Source organism: Mus musculus, chromosome 16 (assembly GCF_000001635.26).
Source record: "Mus musculus strain C57BL/6J chromosome 16, GRCm38.p6 C57BL/6J".
NCBI classification, from domain to species: Eukaryota; Metazoa; Chordata; class Mammalia; order Rodentia; family Muridae; genus Mus; species Mus musculus.
In genome coordinates, this window is record NC_000082.6 from 29,208,448 (window position 1) to 29,233,121 (window position 24,674).

Genomic DNA, 24,674 nt, shown 5'->3' on the forward strand with positions numbered 1-24,674 from the left:
TCACATGCCACCCCCTTCTGTGATGGCTCAATTGGGATGGCTGAGGGATGCAAGCAACTCCATGCTTATGTGTTTCCCCAGGGAAAGGTTCTCAACGGCATTCAGTTTATACCTAAATATGCATTTAATGGAAGATTTGGAAAAAATACTAACTCCTGAAGAACACACCCACCACCTCTCAAGTGTTCCTTTTCCCACAATGCCATTTGAAGGATCCAGATGTTTCCGATGACTCCTGATTGTGCTCTGTCTAGAAGGTGTCAAGTGCGACCATGCGCTGCAGATCCCAGCAACCAATCCACATCCACAACCCTTATGAAAGCAGCTGCCTAGCAGAGATTTCCCTCATGTGACCAACACTTCAAGCCTAGCAGCTACAAAGCTTTTGTATGGTGTCTTTTGGTTGCAATCCCATGTCTGCCAGTGGACAAATCTAGACATGACTAGTTTTAGCAAAGTCCTGGGTCGCTCCCAGAAAAGCTCACGGAGCAGTCTGCCCATCCTTCCCAGCTTAGCTGGCTGGAGTTCCTGGGCACTCTGTTAAGCCAGGAGAAAGAGGATCCTCACCATTTCCAGCTCTATTTTTAACCTCGGCGGCTGTGGTTCTGAAGTCTGTCTGGCCTGAAAAGGCAGGATCGCTGTGTCATGAGTCAGGAGTGAAGCAGAGAACGGAACCTATTCTGTCCAGATCCAGGGCTTTTCAGGGCAGGGCAAGGGAGGGAACGCTGCCTCTGGTTCTTAATGAAGGCCAGCTCCATCCCATCCCAAGCTAGGTAATTTCCCCCATTTCCCCTGCTTGGGAAGGAAGCACCCTGAGGTCTAGGGAATGGAGGATCCCCATTTGCCCTATCTCCTCCTCCTCCTCCCCTCTCCTCATACTTACGTTGATTTTTGTCCAAGTAGCTAGTCAGTGTATCTTCTTTGACCCCCTGGGTTCTGGGTTCTAAGAAGGGCTATTTTGTGGGCACTCATGTAGGACTGTATGAGTCATGGGCTTTTCTAAAGCAATACATCTTCCACTCTTCGTTGAGTCAAAGAGGGAGAAGTTTCTTTGGAGTGCAGAGCAGAGGGAAAAAAATTTGTCCCATAAGGAATCGGTGTCCAGCGTGGACATGGTGTATTGTTTATCTATGAGGACTATCCCTAAACATTTCTGGACTCTGCACAAGACAAGCCATCCTTAAAACTGTAGCACCTAGCATGGCAGAGTCTGTTACCACAAAAGTTTGTCTCAGGAAGGTCCCGGTTGCTGGGAGAAAGAAACCAAGCAGGCACTGGGCTGGAACTGAGCTGTGAGCAGGCGATTTGTGTGTCTGTTACAGCCAGCTTGAGGGCTTCAGTGTCAGGTGACCAGTCTCCAAGGTAGGGACTCCCCAAGCAGGCTGGGGACTAGCAGAGGAAATGGGGGAGCCTCGACCTCTGGAGGGTGCCTAGGATTTTGGGGGTCCAAGTCTGTCGTGGGCACAGAGGTTCTGGGGGTGGGGGTGGCGATGGAGCCTGTTGTGTGCAAGGAGAATCCGGGGATCCCATGCCTGAGGCGTGCTTGGAGGATTTGGGTGGCGGGGAGGGCGCGGGTCTGGGCCGAGCTCCAAAGACCAGGGGTAGGCGCCAGGGACCCCAGGATGCAGTCTGGCAGGCGCGCGCCAGGAACCCGCGGAGGGATCAGAGGTGGCGCGGCGCGCGGACGCTGGCGTTGACGCAGCGGAGGGAGGCTGTGGTGGCCTTGGCTGTGGCCTTGGCCTCAGGGCGATGCGGATGGAGTCACCCAGGGTCTGCTAGCGGCACCGCAGCGAGCCCGTGGAGAACCCGGGAAGCCCGTCACTGCCTCCAGGGCACTAAGACAACCCAGCTTGAGCAGGGAGGTGCGTTGGGGGAGGGAATGGATGCGCTCTAGGCGCTAGGCAACCTTGTTTCTGCCCGTCGCAAAGTTCAAAGGTGAAACAGCTGCTGACTAAAACCCAGCCTCCTCTTTTTTTATAAATGGGAGCAGGAGAACAAGAGACCCTGCTTTCCAAGGCTTGGAAACTGTTGAGTGGCCGAACAGATACTGGAAACTCAATCTGCTGGGCAGAGCAGACTTCTCAGCTCACTGAAGTGACTACCAGAGTGACCACGTTTGTCTTAGATCCTGGAACGGGGGACAGTGATATTATCTTGGCTTTTAGTACTATGATTATGACTTGTGTTCTGAAAGCCGTGAACAGGTCTCGAGTTCTTGGCTCCTGTATTCATTTAACATTTACTAGGCAGGTATTTGTGTCTCTCTCTCTACTAGGAATGGGATGCCTAGAGATAAACAAGAAACAGCCCTCTATCTGGGAAAGCAGAGAAGGTCCCCAGACACCAGTTACTGACGCAGGTTCAGGAAAATAGAGCTTCAGGGAACTCAGGAGGTGTCATTATGGCAGACAGAGAGATAGTGGAGTGAGAGAGTGAGCCAAGATCTTGGCAAGATTAAGATGGAGTCAGTACCAGGGAGCCTAGGAAGAAACAAAGCATGGTTTTGATGCGATGGTTTATGATGAGTTTGTCCCAGAGTGAAAGCTCTTAGGTGCAGGGTAAATTCTGGGATAGGATCCATCATGCTCCGGGATCTGAGTGCAAGACACTCTAGACACACAGCATCACAGGAGCCTCTCCTCTCAGCGGAGCATGGCTGTGGATGGAAATGGGAGCCTATCTAAATTGGATGGAGAGGCTCTTGGAGGCTGGGGAGCCAGTGATCAGTAGTGAATATGTTTCACACTTCCACGAGTATTTTTGGAGGGAGCCAGGGAAACACTCTCCTGGGTATCCTACAAGACCGGCGGTCTCGTAGACGTGAATAGCACTCATGAAATGTCCCTATAACCATCTCTGTGCAGTACACTTATTTCTTTTGATGCCTCCCCAGATGCATCTGAGGTAGTGCAATAAACAGAGCAGTCCGTTTTTGTAATTGGAAAATGAAATCCTTGTACAATATTGAATTCATGCTGGCCTTCCTTGAGCACTATATGATGAGCATGTGAGCTGTTGGGTAACTCTTCGTAGCTCTTTGCCTAATGTGTGGTCCTGGAAAGCACATAGATAGGTCTAGCATCACCTGGAAAAGCCTCCTGGGTAGAAGAGAAATACAGACCCCTAAGCAAGGCTTCATTTGTTCCTTATGTGAGCGTTTATATGAAGTATATATTCCTGTGCTTTTGAATCTTCTCCCTCTACCGGATCTGAGAAGAGGGAAAGATGCCATGACTTTTAGCCGCATCTCCTTTGATTAGTTATTAATTACATTCAGTGGCATAATGGAGCATGAAATTGGCGTAGGAAGATAGACTTGAAATTGAATCTCAGATGTGTCACTCACTGCCTGTGTGACTTTAGACCTGGCATGAACTCAACTGGTCTCTACAATCGGCTTACAAAGTCACCACTCCAATCCTTGATGTGTCCATCCCGTGGCCACACCACCTTACCTCCTGTCACTGTCTTAACCCCCGAAAACACCATTTACCCACTATGTTCATTCTTTTGTCATTTCAAGAAGACCATGAGGTAGAGTCACAGAGAACGTAACCTTTTGACATTGCTTTTGTTTGTTTGGTTGTTGTTGTTGTTGTTGTTGTTGTTGTTGTTTTTCACTCAGCATAATTCCCTGTTTCAGGTTTTGTAGACAAGTATGAGTTGGACACATCAAAAGTGTGATATTTCTACATATGAGAAGGGTATACATTGGTGAAATTCAATTCAACCCTCCCTCCAGTGGCATTCCCAATCAGTACAGAACATTATTCAACTTTCAAACTTACTTTTTAAGTTTCTGCATGAGGAAGAATATGCAGCCCTTGCCTTTCTATGTCTGGCTTACTTCATTTATTTGTTTTGTTGGAGACGAAGTTTTTAAAATTCTTTATATATCCTGGATGGCAGCCCCTCCTTGCCAAACATAGTTTGCAAATATTTTCTCCATCCTGTGGGCTGTCTTTTCATGCTGTTCAGTGTTTACTTTACTGTTTGGAAGGTTTTAGTTCTGTGTAATTGCACTTGGTTATTTTTGTTGTTTCCTATGCTTTGGGGAATCCCATCCAGAAAATCATTATCTCCATCTATGCCTTGAAATACCTCCTGTGTTTTCTTCTATGACTTCTAGTGTGATATTCAGGTCCTTGGCCCGCTTTGCATTGAGTTTCAGATAAGTGTTTGGAGATGGATGTTCCTCAAGATCTGAGGGACATTCTCGGCAGTTATCTCATTGAATGGATTTCCCTGTGCCTTTAATATTAATCTTTTCTGTTATTCTGCCCCCCCCCCCACACACACACAGACACACACACACACACACACACACACAGACACAGACACACACACACACACACACACACACACACACACACACACACAGAGAGAGAGAGAGAGAGAGAGAGAGAGAGAGTCTTCAAATTCACATACTGTTTCTTCCACCAAGTCTAGCCAGTTGTTGAGGTTTTCAGGGGTGATAATCTAATGGATTCAGTGACCTCCTCATGTCCAAGATTTCAGCCTGAGACTCTCTGCTGAATTCTCATTTCTATCCTGCAGTGTCTGCCTAACTTCATTTAGCTGTTAATCTGTATTCGTAAGGATCTCATTGAGATTTTTTAATAACCATTTTTTAAGATATTTTTTAATCCATTTTAACTTCTTAGAAACCTGTTGCTAAAGAATTATTATGTTCTTTTAGGGAAATATCCTATTACCCCTTCTTCCTATTGCTTGTGCTTCTACTTTGAGATTTGTGCATTTGCTGGGTCAGTGTCTCTACCACTTTTAAGGGGTGCCCTTAGTAAGTCTCTTTCTTCTGAAGATGTGTCTTGGAGTGGGACGTTTGTCCTGTGATAGTGACTTTGATTCCAGGTGAGTTCTGCAGTATAGTTTTCCTATAACTTCCATGGCTATTGTTCATATGTTTGGCAGAGTCTCAGACCCGTACTCTCCATGTGCTGTGAGAGTGGAGATACTCTGGCAGTTCAGATGGGTGTGGTGTTTTACAGCAGAGGGCATGGGGTCCTCAGTGTAGGGTTACTCCTATCCGTTCCATGTTTCCATCCAACTATTCTGTTACTGGCAAGGACCTCTACTTGTGGTGGCTAGGACTGGGGCCTACTGTACCATTTATGGTGGCCAGGACTCTTGTAGTGGGACCCACTGCACTCCTATGGGGGTAATTTTGCCCAGTCCTAGTGACATTAAATTCAGAATGGACCGTGCGGCAGCCAGACAGCAGTAAGAATTCCAGTTTTTCTCTTTACTGCTTCAATGACTGTTCCTGCCAGCGAGTGGGTCCGGGGTCAGAGATGAGTACACTTCTCTCAGCAGGTTCTGTTTGACTGTGTATAGCTGAGGTAGGAGCTGGCCTCATGGAGTTACCCAGAGCCCTCCTAGAAAGCCCCCTGTATGTCTGATAATTATGGAGGCCTGCTCCATACCTTATTCATAACAGGCTCCTGAATACAGGTCTTGGGGAAAGGCCTGTGGGAACCATGTGTCAGTCCTGACACTGGCCCTAGTCCACATGTGGTTAACTATATTCTGGGTCTCATGGAGCAAGTGTGTTGGTCTCCTGGTATTCAGAGGCAATACTTCCAATCTCCTAGCACCAAACCCTTACAGAGCAGGACATCCTGCATATTAGGCACAGTTACCCTGTTGTGCCTTGGTTGGTTCAAAAGTCAGCTGTCTGCCGAGCTGATGCTAGGGTGTGTTTGTGTAATACAAGAGATTGGGTATGCAGGGATTTTTGATCTCAAGATGGGTGCTTGTCACCATACCCTGAACCTTCCCTGGGAAGGAACCCTTTTCTAAAGCCAGACTTTGCATAATTCTACTCTACTATGCAGAGTTTAGGTTACTAATCTAAATGGGCTGTGAGCTGACTATCCAGTAGCTAGGATTGTCACCATCCACATGGATGATGCTTGCTGGAACTCTCCCTTTCGGCTCACTCCTCCTAAAGGAAGACTGGTTCCTTTCTATTGTAGAGCTGGGGTGGCAGATGCTGGGGTATTTTGCTTCTCTAGCTATGGTCCCAGGTCTCTGAATTTTACTGGGCTACGGTCTCTGTTGGGAGGATCGCCAGTGCTTTCTCTTCTCCGTCGGCCTCTAACACAGCTCTGCGCAGATCACTCTGCTTGTTCTTTGTAGAAGAGAAGTGAATACCGGGCACTTCCTTTTATTCTATTTATTTTTAAAGATTTATTTTATGCTCATTTGTATTTTGTCTTTGTGATGGTGTTGGGCCCCTTGGTACTGGAGTTCCAGACAGTTGTAACTGCCATGGGGTACTGGGAATTGAACCCTGGTCCTCTGGAAGAGGACTCTTAACCGCTGATGCAACTCTGTGCAGCCCCCTTAGTTTTTTAAAATAAAAAAAAAAACTCTTACTTTTAGAAAGAGTTACTAATTTACTTGTTAAAAAAAGTGTGCCTCTGTGCATGTACCCATGTGAGTTTGTGTGCCTGTAGAGACCAAAGAGGCAAAGATGCTCTGGAACTGGACTTCCAGAGAGCTGCCTGATGTATGTTCAGAGAACCAAACCCAGGTCCTTTGCAAGAGCATTAAGTGCTCTTCACCACCGAGCTATTGCACCCTCCTTGTGTGTGTTGAGCACATCTATTCAGCTATCTTGAACATTGAGAGAGTGCTGGTACTTGTTGCCATTCTCCCACTGAAGGTCGGCTGAATTATTTGAAACTATTAGGAATAAAGTCATATTTTTGAGAGTAAATATAAGTACTCTGCCAACTCAATACTAAGGCTTTTTTCCCTATTTTACCCATATTCATGTGTGTTTGTGTGTGTACATGTATGTGTGTGTTTCTTTGTGTGTATGTATGTATATGTGTGAAGGCATTGTGTATGTATGTGTGTGTATGTATGTGTGTATCTCTGTCTGTCTGTCTCTGTCTCTGTCTGTCTGTCTGTCTCTCTCTCTCTCCCTCCCTCTCATGTCTACTAGTGATATTTGGATATTTTCCCACTGGAGATACTAAATTACTCTAGCTCCAATTGCTGAAAATCTGTTGTGAGATGACATATGACTCTTATTTGCTGAAATTATTTTTGGAGCTCACTTTTCTTTATCCTAAGAAACAAGGGCTTTGCACTAGGACTTGATGGCTGTTATTTAAGCTATACTTCTAGATGCTCTGGGATTCCAGAAGCCACAGTTAGGAAAGGGTTAGCCCTTTTGGAGCAATTTGCTAGGATACATAAAAGGTCAGCGTGAGAAGCCACACTTCCCCTTACATGTTAACATGGAGGTCTCGCTTAGGCTCTGGGAGTTATTGTCCAGGCATGCTTATCATCCTACCATTTGTTAAAATAAACCATACTAGGCTTTATGTGGCTAATTCACCTACACTTTGTGGGTCATGTTTCAGACTACATGCCAGAGACTGAAGTGTGTTACTTATTGAATCTTTACAGTGAGACCACCCATTCCATAAAGTCATACATCTTGTCTCAAAGGCACAGCAGGGACCAAATCACACATACAACATGGTCCAATCTAAAGATTTATAGAAAACAATACTATCTTATTATCCACTTGAATAGTTTTTTTCAAGGTATTCAGAGATTATTTTTCAAGATATTCATAACAGCTTGTAATTTACAAGAAATGCTTTCAATAGCTTTCTGAGATAAACAACTCAACCTACATTATTATGCCTGTCTTAACTGTTGTTGCTTGGTTTTCTGTTAGTGAACAAAATGTGAACATCCATATAAAGGAAGACTCTAACATATTTAGGAAGATGGGTAGACTTAATGTGTTTATATAATTGGTTTGTAGTTATTTTTCAACAGATGGACAGCTTACATTTGGCTGCGTTTCTGTGACAGTGTGATGAATGAAGATTTTTGACAGACAGCATGCAAATATTCAGGGAAACACCCTTCCAGTATTAATACTTGGTTTTTAAGAAAGACTTCTATAGTACCAAGAAAGTAAGGAAAACTGTATCCCCATGTCTTTAGCCTATGCTATTATGTGAGTGAGTCGGAAGTTTCTAGCATTTGTATTTCAATGATGGGGAGTCTATAGAGTTGCAAGACAGCACGATGGTAAGGAACATCATTGTCAACTAGAGACTCAGCATGTGTACAGTCCTTATTCTTCCTCTGATTGAGGAGATGCATGTGACTCCCTCTTGCTGACTTACTCTATTTCTGTGACTACACAGAAAGTGCAACCTCTGCAAGACCAGCTGTCAGAAGCATATGTGCTTTCTAAAGGGTGTTGATTGAGAAGGAGAAAAATGTTGCCACCTTGGAAATTCCAGGTCACATTCACCAATGCAGTGAGCTTCCCCATCTTGCACCTTGTCTGCTTCACTGTTTCTGGAATCACAGTAAGGGATGGGGTGGGGCTGGTTGTCATGGTTACGGGGACAAAAGACATCAGAGATGTAGCAGGTGGAAGCCAGAGTCTTAAACATGCTGCAGTACAGAGCGCATTCTGAACTTGGAAGAAATGTTCCAGAGCCCGCATTGCACCTGAATGTCTGGCTTGATATCCATCTGGCTTGTAGCCTGTCTTTCCTTAAAATAAAGTGGCAGAGTGAGTTTTATGGTACAAGATATTTTTTACATGTTTTACTGTTCACAGTGTTCAGCATCCACCCACACTTATGTTTCTTGGTTGTACTGCACATCACACAGTCTCAAAGAATTCTGATCTTAGACTCTGGATCCCTGACTACTTCCCACTATGGAAGCAAGTGTGGGCTGATACTTTTTGTTATTTTGTTTTAGAACATTTGCATAGTAAGATAATCATACATTTGCTTTCCCTGTATTTCTCCTCCCTGTTCTAAACAAGGAATATTTTGAAACTTAATTATTACTGAAAATTTGTACAGAAGGAAGTTCTACAAACAAATTCTAGATTTAAAGAACAGGCTTTGTAAGCACCATTGTAAAGAAATTTGCAGGAGCTTCCCCTCCTACCCTTACTGCTAACACACACACACACATACATACACACACACACACACAGAGAGAGAGAGAGCACTGTGAGTCTGAGTTGTTACCAGAGGTCATCTCGGTAATTTCTTTGTCCCTCTGATAATGTGGAACCAACCCTTGCTCAGCTTCTCATCCTGTGAATTGGAACAGCAAGCTCATCTTTATGCCTGTCCTTACAGATGGCGGTAAATGATTGCTTCAGTCTGACCTATCCTCACAACCCACACCCAGGAGACTTGATTGAAGTGTTCCGTCCTTGCTATCAGCACTGGGCACTGTACTTGGGTGATGGCTACGTGATCAACATTGCACCTATAGGTAAGATTTGTTTCCAGGGGCCCCCTGGGAGATTTTAACTTGTTTTGTATTTAGTAGCAATCACAGATAAGATCATAAAGTAGATAAAATACAGAAACTAAATCCTACTAATTTAGAAAATGATATTCAAAGACCAAAGCGTCATTTAAAAGATTCCACAGACATTAAAATTAAAATCTCTAAAAAATTCCTAATGATGACTTGAGGGAGGCATTGGCCCCAAACATGACTAGACTCTGTGTCCTTATGTCTCACACATGTGGGTGATTTTACTTAATTCAGCAGCTACTCGTAGGTTGTGTAGTATGTGATGAATGCCTCTCTGGGTGTTGCGGCTGCCCAGCTATATAGATATCTACACAATGGTACTTATACTTTCACAGACAGTGGGAGAAAAGAAGAACAAATTATTAGACGTGCTAGGAAGGATGTAGAAAATCCAACTGAGGAAGGTGGCTGGTGAAGCCCTGGATCTAGGAAGAAAGGAGTGGGCAAAGGGGTTGAGGGGTGTGTTACAGTTAGGAGAGTTCTGCAAGGAAGCAGCATCAGAAGATGAGAGAAAACTAGTTCCATTGTCCCTGGGAAACTCGTGCCTCAGAGGAGAGGCAGCAAAAGCTAAGAACACAAGCCTCGAAGTGGGAAGCTAAAAACAGTTGACAAAAGAAGAGAACAGATATTTCAACTTTATATCCACCGTTATAGATTGAGACACGGACTGATCTCTCACCCATCTCTTTAGCAAAGGATAGAATGATAGTGTGCAGTGTGGGCAGAGACAGGGGAACTGGGTACAAGGATATGGTTGGTGGAAATAGAAACTGATAATGCCATTCACAAAACCACTTTCACAGTATGTGTTAAGTGTTTTCAAAGATTTCTTATACTCTGCATCTAATTTTACTTCCAGGAGTCTGGGGAAACATTTAAAAATGTAGACAAATTTCATGTCTAATGAAATTTAAGAAAACGAGACAATGGCTTAATTTTCAACAGGGGGCTGGTTAAGCACTTTATGACTTAGCAAGTAGGTATGAGGTATCTGTGTCTGTTAGAATCCTTGAGTTGTATATCACAGAAATAAAGCTAACACTAGCTTAAGCAAACAATCAAAAAGACAGGTCCATGACTTACATCAGAAAGGCTTGAGCTGGCCTTGGACAGCCTCAGGGTTAGGAATGTCATCACATCAGGACCTTCAGACTCACATGTGTCTTCCTTCTCCTGCCTGTTGCTGTCATTCTTTGACTGTGGAAAGAAACAGAGACAGCTCACAAGCTGAGGCACCATTCTTACAGTTCAGTGACTCAACAGGAAAGAGCTAATCTGCTCTCTCTGTGTTGGAGTTTAGAAATCATGGAGAATGACTCTAAATTGGCCCGTTGTGAGCCACAACTCCATTTCTGAAGAATAAGATGTAATACAGTGATTGGCTCTGGCAGGCAGTTTGAGGAAGAAATAGGCAATGGTGGAACTATAATAAGATAAAGCAACTATAATAGCAATTTTAAAAGCACACTTTTAGACATGTTTAACTATTTGGGAGATGGTCTTAATGTAATATTTTAAAATGTCTAAAGTGCAATATGTGACATAAAACTTCACTTAAAAGAAGTGTGACATATATCAATGTATACAACATCTGTTCCTGTGTACTTCCAGTGTCTATAATATAAACTGATGAATGTTGCTGCTCTGTTGAAGAGACTGAGATAGAAGAGGAATGGAAAACGATTTTGATTTAAGTCAAAACTGAAAGAGAAACTTACATGGCAGTTTATGTAGAGTTCCTTCCTCCTAGGAGTTACAGGAATATGATATGCATAGAAGGTAGGCACATGTGGAGAGAGAGCAGGTCCCAGAATATGCCAAGCCACAAGGAGTCATGGTACTGGCATCATGGGCCCAGATACAAAGGGTCCTGGCCATCTAGGCTGTGATTATCAGTAGAGGTATCTCAGGCGAAGAGACTGAAGGATTCTTCAGGCAGGGAAAACATAGAATGGGGCACTATCTGTGTTCTGCCTACTGAAGTTAGCTTCAGGTTTGTGACATTAGTTTGCTGGCCAGAGGAAATGACAGAAAGAAGACAGGATCTTCCAGCAGGAAATGTGGGCTTCCGTTAAAGCCCAGGGAAGAGCAAGTGTATGAAGAAGGAAGAAGTACAGAGAGGTGGTAGAATCAGAACACAGCACTCCTAACCCCTAAGATATCCATTTGGAAGAGTTCAGATGCTAAGAAGGAACAGGCACAATAGAATAATTGGTCAATAATCTTAATCCTACTTTGTTAGAAATGTATGCAAAAAAAAATCTCTCATAATACCAATCATTAAAGGCCTTACTTCCCAAGAACAGGCAGAGAATTCCATGCAACTTGTATTTTTTCTCATATGTAATTGAGAACACAGTGTGTGGTTGAGATCAAGCACTTTTAGTTTACTGCCTAAGGAGAAGAGAGTAATTGAAGTTCCCCCAGCATCTCTAGCATTCATTCCTAGATGGCATTGGTACTCTGTGGACCAGATCGCTAAGCCCCACCAACCAACGTTCTCATTACAGATGGCATTCGCTCATCATTTACAAGTGCTAAGTCCGTGTTCAGCACAAAGGCCTTGGTGAAAATGCAGCTTTTGAAGGATGTTGTGGGAAATGACACATACAGAATAAATAACAAGTACGACACAACATACCCTCCTCTTCCTGTGGAGGAGGTGATACAACGGTCAGAGTTCGCTATTGGGCAGGAAGTAGCCTATGACTTGCTGGTCAACAACTGTGAGCATTTTGTAACCTTGCTGCGCTATGGAGAAGGAGTGTCAGAGCAGGTGAGTTTTCTTTTAAAGGTTCAATAAGTTTCTCACACTGAGAAAATCCTATCTGTCATGATAAAGGTCCTACACTTCAACCAAAATGCAAAGAACAAGAAAAGTTGGAAACACCAAAGGGCAGAGAAGGAGGCTATTAAAAATATAGTAAGTTAGAGATCAAACAGACTAAGACTTGGACGTCTTGAAATCTGGGCTGGAAGGGGACGTGTGGTAGCATCAAATCCATAGCTTCCTGTCAGTCTTACTGACCCCACTAGTCACAGTTTTCATTACTCCCCCATTCAGCAACCTCAAAACAACCACGCCATGTGCAGAAAATAATGGAGCAAAAAAGGAAGACAAATGGGTTAATTAGTAGATTCTTTCCCAGTAGGGAATAGCGGCCAACCAATGGCATGCCTTGAAGGGTTGGTAAATGTTTCCTATTTCTTTACAATGTGACTTTTTAATGAAATGTTGTGATATTTAATTCACTGGGCTTCTAAATGACTTTTCATGTGTGGGCTGACTTCGGTGTATCTGATTCTTGTGATAGTGCAATCTTGTAGATCTCCAGTACTATTTTGTAGTGTTATAGTGGATTCCCAATAAAGTGAATATTTACCTGACTTGCCTTTACCTTGCCTGTCTTCAGGCCCGGGTGGCTCCATCTCTATGGACTTAACCCAAAGATTATTAAGGCAATGTAAGAGAAAAAACTTGTTAGAAGGAGAGGCTCTGTTTATATAAAGTGTTACTTTTTAAACTTAAAAATCCTAGATAGTTTATTGTTTGTTTGTTTTTTTAGAAAAGAACTCATTGGCAATGTGCTCCCACCAGGAAGTACATTAACAGTGGATGTTCATTCACACACACACACACACACACACACACACACACTCTCGCGCACGCACACACACACACTGCCACAACACAGAGGCCACACACAAATTGTTCTTTTACTTTATGTTGAAAGCTGGTGCATTGGTAAGAAATATGATCTATCTGGTAATTATCCACCTAAGTAGCACGTTATTTACAGCCTAATAAAAAAAGCATCTGTTGTGCTTCAGATATATAGTATCCCACCAAAGTCATGCATGGCATGTTCCTCGGCTGGTGGCTGTTTTTCAGATATAACTGGATTATGGGATCTTTCGTAATGATTAAGTTGTTAGCAAATACTATTTACTCATTTCATTTCTGCAAATGGGGGGACAGTGGTCAGAGAAATATAAGTTTCTGTTATATCCAATAAATCACTTTGCATATCTATTCTATAACGTAGCATTTATGACTTACAAGCCTGTGCTTTTATTATAAATGTATTGCTCATTTCTATTTTTATCAAGAAGGCAGCTCTTTGGGTTAGATACTCTTATAGCGACAATGAAGTCAAAAGAGATCAATCAACCGATCAAACAATCAACTAAACAACTAAAAATCAGAACCCAAACAACAGGAGAATAAATGAAGGTTGTTAGAAGAAACCTGAGGAGGTGGTAGATACATATTGGTTAGGATGGCATTTTATGGATTTAAGCCCACCTCCAAATAGATCAACTTGCACATATTAAATACCTACAGCCTTGTGCTTACTAATAATACTTCAGTAATGTGGTAGTTTGGTTGAATAAGAACACATTACAACCCTCTCGCTTTGAATTTCATCTGAGATTTACTCTCTTTTTGCTTTTCATAGGAAGACTCAAAACCCATGGGGGGATCATTTCCTCAACCAATAGTGGAACCAGTCTCTAACAGATACTGGTGAGAATGGTACATGAACCTTCTTCGTAAACTTGTAAATGCATTTTTGAAAGTGGCTATTTTTCTTTATTTCCAGTCAGCTTACAAATGAATGAGAGCGAGACTATGGTTTATTTAATACAGCTATACCACACAATTCCTGGGCATTCATTGTTCTATTCTAGTCCTCTAAACTAATGTGGTTACCTCCTAGCCCAAATACCTGAGATACTTGCATTTGGATTCTGACCCTCTGGGCTTCAGTTATGTTCTCCCATGATGTCTTCAGGTCCCCTTCCTCATGGCGAATCTTCCCTACCTTGGTCTCTGCCAGAATTCTCTCTCTTCCCAGAGGTTATACCCTATTCTCTCTATTGCCTAGTTATTGGCCCTTTGCAGCTTTTATTGACAAGGCAGAGAATAAATGGTGAGCATTGTTTATACACACTGAAGATAGGAGATTCTTTTTTTTATTAGATATTTTCTTCATTTACATTTCAAATGCTATCCCAAAAGTTTCCTATATCCTCCCCACAATCCCCCACCCTGCTCCCGAACCCACCCTCTCCCACTTCCTGGCCCTGGCATTCCCCTGTACTGGGGCATATGATCTTTGCAAGAGCAAGGGCTTCTCCTCCCATTGATGGCCGACTAGGCCATCCTCTGCTACATATGCAACTAGAGACACAGCTATAAGGGCTACTAGTTAGTTCATATTGTTGTTCCTCCTATAGGGTTGCAGACCCCTTTAGCTCCTTGGGTACTTTCTCTAGCTCCTTCATTAGGGGCCCTGTGTTCCATCCAATAGATGACTGTGAGCATCCGCTTCTGTATTTGCCAGGCACAGGCATAGCCTCACAAGAGATAAGCATTACAATGCCATGACTGGATTGAAACCAGATAACGAAATAAAGAAATCAGCATTTGAATAATACAAGGATAATGCACAAAGCACAAAAACATCATCCCTACAGAGTGTAGCACTCTGTTGGCATGAATTAATGTCCTTTCTTTATTCACTGGCTGGATGACTTTGGATATACCATATATGCTCTTTACTGTACCCTTGAGTTATTTTATAATTAAAGATTTAGAAGTATTTGAAGTCTCTTAATTAGCTATCTTACAGATTTTGTCCTAACAAACATGTGCTATGCTTTGGATCTACAGCATCTAACTGAAGGCGCATATGCCATGTTCTACAGATACCAGCTATTGTGTTGAGAAATAATCAGATCATGAAGTCTAACACCTAATCAATGGGTTCATCTACTGATCGATTCCTAATCTGATGACATTATTGCGAGGTGCCGTAAACTAGATGGACAGAATTGGAAGAAACAGGTGGAGGATGCCTCTGAAGTAGGTGTCTTGTATCCACCCTCTTCTGAGGCATCTCTCTCATTCCCATCAGGCCCGAGGGAAGCTGCTTTCTTCCAGCACAACCTAACCTTACTCTTTAGTAACTTTGAACTTAGAGATGTTTCCTTGGGAAATGACAATGACTTCTCTTTTTAAAAAAAAAAATACATAGAAGTGATTAAAAGGGTAGAAGGATGATGATCTTGTTTATGTTTTCCACTGTTTTCTGTTTTATTTGTTTTCTTTTGTTTTTTGGGTTTTTTTTTGTCTTTTGTTTTTGTTTGTTTGTAGTTGCACAAAACCAACAAACAATCTTTAGAGCAGTTTTTAGAATTATAACATTGTCCTGACTGTAGAGCACTCTCTCTGCTCCTTACACATATAAATCCTCCTCCATCCGTGTCTCCTATAGAAGTACTACATTTCTAAATCATTGGTGAGCCAACTTTGAAAACTCATGTCAATCAAAGACCATAGTTCACATCAGAATTTCTTCTTTTGTGTTGAATGTTTTATGAATGTAGACAAACTTATGACATATCCATCATTATATTATTGATAACTTCCCTACACTGAAATTCTTCTGCATGCTACCTAATCATACCCTTTCACTCTAGACCTGGGCAACCTTATTGGATACTCTTAAAGTATATGCATGTCCTTATCTTTGTTGAATGTCACATAGTTGGAATCAGGTCATATGTTGCCTTTTGGTGACATATCAATCATTTTGCCTATATCCAAATTTGGTTTGTTTATTTTTCTATTGATCTTTAAGACTCCTTTGTATATTTTAAATGAGTCTTTAAACAAATTTTTCTTTTGGAAATATTTTATCCAGCCTGTGGCTTAATTTTTCAATACTATTCCAAGGTCCATAAGTAACATTTTTATTGTTATAGTTCAAATAAGCTACTAAAATTATCTATCTTGATATAAGATGGCCACACCCTTTAATGAGCCTGCAGAAGCCAGTATGTAAACACACCATGTCTGCTCTTCAGTTCGTTGCTAAAGCTGTTGAGTCTCAGAAAATAGGCATTGCTAGTCATATAAGACCTGCTATGTTGATGGCATTCATAGCCTCAGATTCAGCCTATTTCACTGGCTTCTCACAGAGCCTCAGAATGAGGCCTTTGCTAAGGCCTTCAAACATAAGATCTTGAAAAGCATAAGTGTCCAGAGTCAGACAGGTGACCTTATAATCCTGAATAAGCCATGAGGTAATCGTTCTGCCAAGACCATTGTGAGATTTTCAAAGCCTGTAGGTCAGTTCCCAATACACATAACTCCAAGAGACTGTACAGTTTAGATGGGATTTTGCTACCTGGAATGAGATGGCCTGAAAGAGCATTTGGTATTTGAGAAAATACTTACACATCATGGGGAGGAGACTTTATTAGAATAGTATCTGCCCTTTGATCAAATTATATATCCCTTCTCTAAGCCTCAAGTTAATGAGATTTCTCCAATGTCTCAGGTTTCTAGAAGCTGAAAGATTTCTAGTCAATTGTGCTTGCATCTTGCTAGAGCCACCCTAAGCCCAAGCTTCTATCATTTTTCTGGAGTTGGAACCCGAAGTCATTTAACTCTATTTGCTGCATTATTAAGCTTTATATTTTCAGTTCCTACCCCATGTCCTTGGGTCAGACCTTCTTGGCTTCAGGCCTTGCTCTTTATTATTCTTGGGAATTTTATGTACACAGCACTTTTCTTTGTTTGTTGGTTGGTTTGTTTTTGATATGCATAGTCTAAGACCTCACCCTGGCCTCAGGGGGCAGTTCAGGCTACTCACATCAGGCTGTTCCTTACTCGAGTTTCTAGTCCCTTCTCTCTTCATTCTTTACAAACTCTTCCACTTCTTTTTCTCTCAGACTTGCTACATACTTGTTCATTATAGTGACATCAAGTGTGTCTCTGGGTGTCTTTGGCATGCCTCTCACATTTTGATATTCTTAGTGAATAATTTAGGTAGTGGTCACTAAACATTATAGGTAACATAAGCATAAAATTACCAAATAAGTAAAAGTAAAATTATAGAAGAAAATAGGATTTGCGGGGTAAGGCCAGGCTGTCTGCATAATCATTCTCTCCACTGGAAATATTTTTGAGGGATTAGAAAGGGATGAAGTTCTAGGGCCATTCTGTTGTAATCATCTTGAAACATCTTGAGGAAGAAAGAGTTACCTTACAGGTTGCAACCCATCAATGGACATCAGAGCAGGCCAAGAAGGAACTACCTGGAGACAGTTGTGCCTGCTATTGTATACATTATCTCTAATCAAGGAACTCCCTTTGTCTTAGTTAGGGTTTTACTGCTGTGAACAGACACCATGACCACGGCAAGTCTTATAAAAAATATTTAGTTGGGGCTGGCTTACAGGTTCAGAGACTCAGTCCATTATCATCAAGGTGGGAGCATGGCAGCATCCAGGCAGGCATGGTACAGGCAGAGCTGAGAGTTCTACATCTTCACTGGAAGGCTACTAGGAAAAGATTGGTTTCCAGGCAGCTAGGATGAGGGTTTTAAAGCTCAAGCTCACAGTGGGATACCTACTCCAACGAGGCCACACCTCCAAAGAGAGCCACTCCCTGGGTTAGGTGTACTCAAACCACCACACCCTTCACATCCAAGAAATACAGCAAGGGAAAACTACTTAATTTCTGGCTCCTGGACTGGTTTATACTTAGCTAGCTTTCTTATGCACCCGTGGACCAGCTGCTCAGGGAATGGAACTATTCACAGTGGGCTAGGCCCTCCTCTATCACTACCTTTCCAACATGCCTACAGGGAGATTGTTCAACTGATACACCCTTCTCTGGTGATGCTAAGCTGTGCCAGGTTGGTGGTTAAAGCTGACTAGGAGAGGAAAGGAGTTACAGGTGTAGGCCTACTCCCTTCTGACTGCAGGCTCTCATAACCAACTGAACACATGCTGTAAATGTAGGGAGCAAATTCTCCTTCAACATGCCTCTGTCTTGTCAGTTTGAAGCAAGGAAGCAGCAGGGAGGGAGACAGTACAACATTTCAGAAATATGTAGGTAAGGCTCCACAGTACAAGCTTATGAGTTATACAGAGGGAGCTAGCAACTGTGATCTCAGCTAGGTTAAATAAAAAAAAATTTTTTTTTGCTTTATTTGAAAGCCATGACTCTTGAATCCCAGAGACTTAACGTTGTCTTCTACGTCTGTGATGACTCCAATATCCGAATATGACTTTTCAGTCATAACACTGCTCTCAAACCCATGAGAACACAAGGCAACTATTAGCTGAGTGCCATGAAAACCATGAATTTCATTAGCTACCCTCATCATGATGATGATTAATAATCTAATGGCTATGAACGTCTGAACTCTTTTATGGACAATTGAGTTTGAGAATGGCTTACTCTGTCTATATGAAAACCAGTTTGACATGATAGTTGACTAATATTGACTCTTCTTAAACCGTACTGACTTGGTTTCCTGTGACAAAACACGGTCTACAAGCAACTTAAGGGTTAAAGTTATGGTTAATGTTAGGGTAAATAGAATGTTTATTTTATCTTACAGGAGACATTTCATCATTGAAAGAAGCTAGGGTACAAAGTCACACAGGTTCTGAGTCAGAAACCACAGAGGAGCACTGCTTGATGGCTTTGCTGTCCATGGTTCACCTACCTTGCTTTCCTTTACAATGCAGGACTTCCTGTCCATGAGGGGCACTTCCCATATTTGGCTGAGCCCCGCCCCTCACATCAATCATTAACCAAGATCCCCTCCCCCCCCACATTCCCATAGGGCAAGCTGATGGAGGCAATTCTGCAATTGATGTCCCCCTTTCCCAGGTGACTCAACTTCCAAGTTGACACAAATGACCCAGCCCAGGTGTTTACTGTATCCAGGAAATAAGAGCTTATATATAGCCCCTTAGCTCAGATCACATATGATTCCCTCAGACTCTTTGAGTAATAGGCAGCCTTCAGTTAGAGAAATGCACACACACACACACACACACACACACACACACACACACACACACACACAGCTTTATTATTACAGCTCAAATTGCTGGAGGGAGAACAAGCATCTATGAAGCTTTGACTTACATCTAAACATCTTGTGGAATGATGATCATGGGCAATTGGATCATTTACTTTCAGCCTCCAAGTTCTGCAGAAGAGCACAGCATTCCCTCTCTTACCAGAAGACTATGATGATCCACCAGGACCCATGTCCATCATGAGCTTAGGCACTGCCAAGAGCTTTAATCTTCAGGAACAGAAGACTATGTGTGTTTGTATCTTCTGCACAATTATACAAATTACGATTGTATTCATATCTTATTTGACCTTGGAGTTTTAAATACATTCATTGCCCATTAAAATAGGTCTTTGGTTAATGGAGCAAACCAAAGCTGCAAGTCAAAACTGCCATCTTTAGAATAAGATGCATTTGTTTGTTTCTTTCTCTCTTGTTTCCTTCTAGGCCAACCGAGCAATCGGCACCATCGGATTGGTGGCAGCTGGTATTGATATCTTCACATTCCTCGGCTTGTTTCCCAAAAGACAAAGAACGAAATATTAGCAGTTTATTGAAGAGATTGGAATGAAGAAATTTGTGAGGAGAAAAAAAAATCCTAGGGTGAATACTTATTTTGAATGCATCATTATTGCTCATGGTCCCCATGATGGATGGCAGACTCTGTAATAAATTGCTTGCTGATTTTAATCTTATCATTGAGCCAAGAAAAGTTTTTCCCAACTAGCAGAGATTTGCCGTGGCAGCTTGAACAAAATGCAATTGCCTTTTGATCGAGCCAGCTGAGGATCTTAACAGAACCAAGACCACATTTTATCTTCTGCTGTAAATATTGTTTTCCTTTTCCCTAAGGACAGCTGTTTTGCCAGAGGTGTGGAGAACCATTTGCATACACTGCTGAGAGACAGTTGTTAGGGCCAACATCTAAATTCCTTTTGCTTTCTTTGTCAGAAAAAGGAGCGTGAACATATCCAGTAGTTTGGATACATGGATATATATCCATGATATATCCAAGTACTTAAGGATCTCTGCATGACAAAGCATTTGAGGTGGTACCCCCATATTGCTGCACCTGTGTGGGTGGAGCATGTAAGAAGGAGTGGGGGACTTTTGTGTGTGCATATGTATGGAATTCTTATGAATGGTGTGCATGTATAGGGACGGTCTTGGTCTCACCTTTTTTATTCTTATTTTATTCTTATTCTTATTTTATTTTATAATTTATAAAAGGAGACAGGGTATGCTGTCCTTTATAGCTTATGGCAAACTAGCTAGCCTGTGGGCATCCAGAGAGTCTCCTGTCTCTGCCTCCATTTCACGGTAGGAGTTCTGGAGTTACCGAAGTGAACTAACAACCCAAGCTTTCTGTGGACTCTGGGGATCTGAGCTCAAGACATCATGCTTATGTTTAAGATGCTTTACCCACTGAGCCCCTCTCCAATCTCTCTCTCTCTCTTTCTTTCTCTCTCTCTCTCCCTTGTACGTTCAGACCCAGTGTTCAAGACTCAGTGATGAACAATGGGCTGTCGTTTTATTGATTTAAATGGATCCCTCCACATTGTGTAGTAGCTCAGTGGTTTGACCTTTGGGGCTTGGCAAGCAATCATTAATATTAATGCAAAGAGCTATATTTAAAACACAAAATTCCTCATTCCTTTAAAGATGTGAACTGTAAATCAAGGAATCCGCTTATTTTATTCTTTTATTTTACTGATTATCCGTTGAATTAAACTCCTTCTTAATGCCATTTCTGCAGAATTCTTGATAGCAGGTCAGGAGAGGTGGGACGTTAGTCTTTCTACATGAAGGTAGTATAAGGGCATCATGACATTACCTCATAAACCACACAGCTAGCCCGGCATCCTTTTGTGCCATTATCAAAAGCATGTCAATCAATAAGGAAAGAGTGCCAGTGACCATGGGGATAGAACGTGATGGAGTATGGTAAAGTCAAGTGCACAAGACTCGGTGGAAAGCTCAGACCTACTTAACTGATTTGACCTTGGTGCTGGAAACACTCACACTGATGAGGGTAACAGTAATGTGAACAGAACTATGTGCTGCCACTCCCATCCAGACAGAGTCCCCTCTGTCCCTTCTTTACTTTTCTAACAGGCCCTTCTTGTCCGAACCTCCAGACTCATTCTTTAGTTGTCTCAGAAGGCACGAGGTTACTTTTATCCTGAATGCAGGTCTCTGTTCCCAAATAGTAAAGAATATTCAGTTTTCTAGAAGTTTCCTATTAAGGTAAGGGCAGCTGCAGCCTCTGGGCTACTTTCCCCTGGTGTGCCACCTTCTCAATAAACTATATTTGCAGGGCATTTGTCTCTGGCAGAATTACACCGCCTGTCAGGAAAGGGACTAGGACTGAGAACCAAATGCCTCTTAGGGATTCAAATGAAACCTTTCTAGAGGACTCTGACATCTCCACTCCAGAAGAAAAGCAAAATGTTAAAAGGAAAACGTCAGAAATGCACTTTTTAATCCATGGGTTTATTTCCTTATCAGTTATGTGAAGCTTTGGCAGCCTTGGTTTGCTGTAAACATGGCCAACCTTAAAATGGGCAGCCCTAAATAGCTGTGGTTGTTTTCCTGCAGGTACTCAATACCCACACGTTCAATGCAACTTATACTTGGATCAGCTATTTCCCCAACACTATGAAATATTGTCTGGGCATATTTTCAGCAGTCAGGAATGGAGTCCACTTCTATCATGTTTCAAAAAATGGAATGTAAAGATCACCTGCATCAAGTGATAGGTTTTTGGTAATACAAGGAAAGAAATGTCTGTATTTTTATTGAATATGTACATATAACAAATAAAATATGCTATCTAAATGTCACACTGTGTCAACTGAATCTGTTCATTCTAGGAGTCAAATTACTGAATAGGGCTGTCATGTAAAGGAAACCTTTGGCTTGACAACTTCAAGACTGCTATAATTTTTTTCTTTTAATGATAAGCTAACATTGCTTAAAAAGCAGATTTGTTTTCTTTTATTTACACACACACACACACACACACACACACGCGCGCGCGCATGGCAGGAAGAGGTGTCAGCCAGATCCCCCAGACCTGGAGCTACAAGAATCTGTTAGCTGCTTAATGTGGGTACTGGCATCTAAACTACTCCTCAGCAGTGGTCAACAGCTCCAGCCCTAAAATCTTTTTAAAAAGACTTTCAATTCTGTTGATTTTGCTGACTTGGCTGCTGTGACAGTTTCTCCTCTTGTTGCTGTTATTAAATACCTGACAGAAGCAACTTAAGAGAAAAGAGGTGTCCTTTGCTTACAGTATTAGTGGGATTGGAACCCATCACCTGGGAGTGTGGGACATCGGGTCGCACTGCATCCATAGTCATGATGCAAAAGACAGGTATGCTGGGTCTCAGCATCCTTTCTCATTTTTATTCCATGGGTACCAGGTCTATGAATGGTACCATCAGCATTTTGGGCATGTCTTCCCATCTCAGGAAAAGCTTTCTAGAAGCATCTTCGCAGACATATCAGGGATGTCTCTCTTATGTGATTCTGAGTCCAATCGCGTTGACAATGAAAATTAAGCATCACAGCAAGTAAATTGGACAGTTTTAAAACTATCACTCTCCAAGCAGCTATGCACACAAAAAAAGCTTAAAGGCAAACATTTGTTTTCATAGGTATACACATTGGTGCTGTTGGTTTGAGTGACAGTGTTTATAATGTCATTTACAGTTATAGTTTGCTAACATGTTGAAAACTAAAGACTTCAGCATGGTGAACCAAGAGCTAATTGATTTCGATTCCACACATTGTGCTATTAGTCACATGATTGTTATTCATGGCGTTCAGTTGATAAGTTGCCTGTGATTGTGGAAAGTCTGTTGAATCAGCAAAAGAAAACCTAGGAGTAAATTTCAAGTGTTCACCAGGCATATTTCCTCTCCAGCTCACAGCAGGGTGGCACACTTTAAAGGCACTAGCTCATGTACAGAACGCAATGTGAAGGATACATCCTGTTTTTGTCTTTAATATACATGTTTGATGACTTGAGTAACTAAAATGATGGGATCAGTTGCTTAGTAGCCTGGGGATTCTCACAGTGTGGGTAAAATCACCATAGGTCATTTCTATAGAATTTGGTTTTTAAGATGACCAATGAATGATGAGTTCAGGCAAGCCCTTAGAGTTAGAATTTGCGTTTTTGTGTATTGATAAAAATAGAAATGAAGGTAACATACTTTATACAGTGAAAAATACATTTGAACAGTTTATTTTACTATTGTAGTCTACTCTGCACTGTTAGGTTCTCTGGCCCCATACAGTATACTTTTGGAACGTACAAACTTGGTGTAGTTTACTTACATTTTAACAATGCTCATGCCATGATTATAAAAGATTAGCACCAGTCTCTACTGTTCTCAACTTCCACACCACTGTGGCTTCCTGTGTAGCTAGGATGGAATTATTCAAACTTATTTCTTTATTGAAGCCACACCAAAAGATGCAAACCAGGAGGCATTTCATGATCCTGGCCAACATATGTACATAAATATGCTTCACAAACTGTGTAAGATTAAGGAAACTTACATCAATTAATATATTACTCAATTTTTTCCAATGCCAAATGCTACCTCAGCTTTTGTTCTCACCTGATGTCCACACATCTAATTTCATTGCCTGAGAGCTGTCCATTTAGAACAACACAGTATGAATACGGGTTATTTCAAAGGTGATCTGAGACGTGCAGTTATCTCTGGAGCTAGTGAAGGATAGAATGAATGTTAGGTTCTTGGCTGCAAGGCTCGGTATGTTGAAGTGCATTGATTGGATGCTTTGATAGAGAGAGAAGGGTTTGCAGTTTCCACCTTCCCACAAGGTTTAGTTTGGGGGACAAAGGGTGAGGTTACGGGACAGGTGTGAGAGCAATCCTGGTTACAGTCTAGTCCAAAAGTGCTGTTCTGAAGCCTGCTCTTCCAGCTTGAGCTTCCCTTTGGGGACCTCTTCGGGGCTCTCATAGGCTCTGTTGACATAGAATCCATTTTTGCCATTGACTGCATAATCTGTCCTGTTCACGGGAGGCCATGTAGAGTCCTCTGCCAGCTTTCTCTGCAAGATCCTATACTGACTTTTGGAGTAGAATCCAAATTCTTTCTTGATAAACAGCCAGAGCTCTCTGTTTTGAAGGACGGCATCCTGAAAAATCAAGGGAGATGAGAGTGAAACTGTTGAACTTACGCAAGTAAGCCCTTTCCAGCCATCTAGCGCGGGAAGCCCAGGACCCCAAGCTTCCTGTCTACTAAGCTCAAGGATGCTGCCTCTACTGCTATCTTTCCTGGAAGCTGAAATGTTTCTAGTCACAGAAAACTGCTAAAAAAAAAAAAAAAAAAAAAAAAAAAAAAAAAAACCCTCAAGCCTTTTCACTACTTCAGGAAGGGTCAAATCCTGGCTACG

The 24,674-nt window shown here is 42.0% G+C and overlaps 2 protein-coding genes across 10 annotated transcripts in view; one reads left to right on the forward strand and one right to left on the reverse strand.

Annotated features, from left to right (window-relative positions):
* The first annotated feature begins 685 nt into the window (after positions 1-685).
* Plaat1 (phospholipase A and acyltransferase 1) lies at positions 686-22,084 on the forward strand. 5 transcript variants are annotated; one of them, XM_017317022.2, is made up of 4 exons: positions 686-773; positions 9,165-9,303; positions 11,862-12,127; positions 19,689-22,084. In XM_017317022.2, the coding sequence occupies exons 2-4, from the start codon at positions 9,165-9,167 to the stop codon at positions 19,785-19,787; spliced, it is 504 nt and encodes a 167-aa protein (XP_017172511.1). In that variant the 5' UTR covers positions 686-773; the 3' UTR covers positions 19,788-22,084. The 5 variants fall into 5 exon arrangements, 4 of the variants coding, with proteins under 4 accessions (XP_017172511.1, NP_038779.2, NP_001348218.1 ...); NM_013751.6 differs by lacking the exon at positions 686-773 and adding an exon at positions 1,248-1,362; NM_001361289.1 differs by lacking the exon at positions 686-773 and adding an exon at positions 1,661-1,858.
* Atp13a5 (ATPase type 13A5) overlaps positions 22,043-24,674 on the reverse strand; it is a 148,277-nt gene continuing 145,645 nt past the window's right edge. For 3 of the 5 annotated variants that reach the window (XM_006522196.4, XM_006522197.4, XM_017317011.2), the window contains one exon: positions 22,043-24,416. In XM_006522196.4, coding sequence (XP_006522259.1) covers positions 24,156-24,416 — 261 coding nt within the window. In that variant the 3' untranslated portion in view covers positions 22,043-24,155. The remainder of the gene's footprint in view (positions 24,417-24,674) is intronic. The other 2 variants (NM_001284375.1, NM_175650.4) reach the window with 1 other exon arrangement.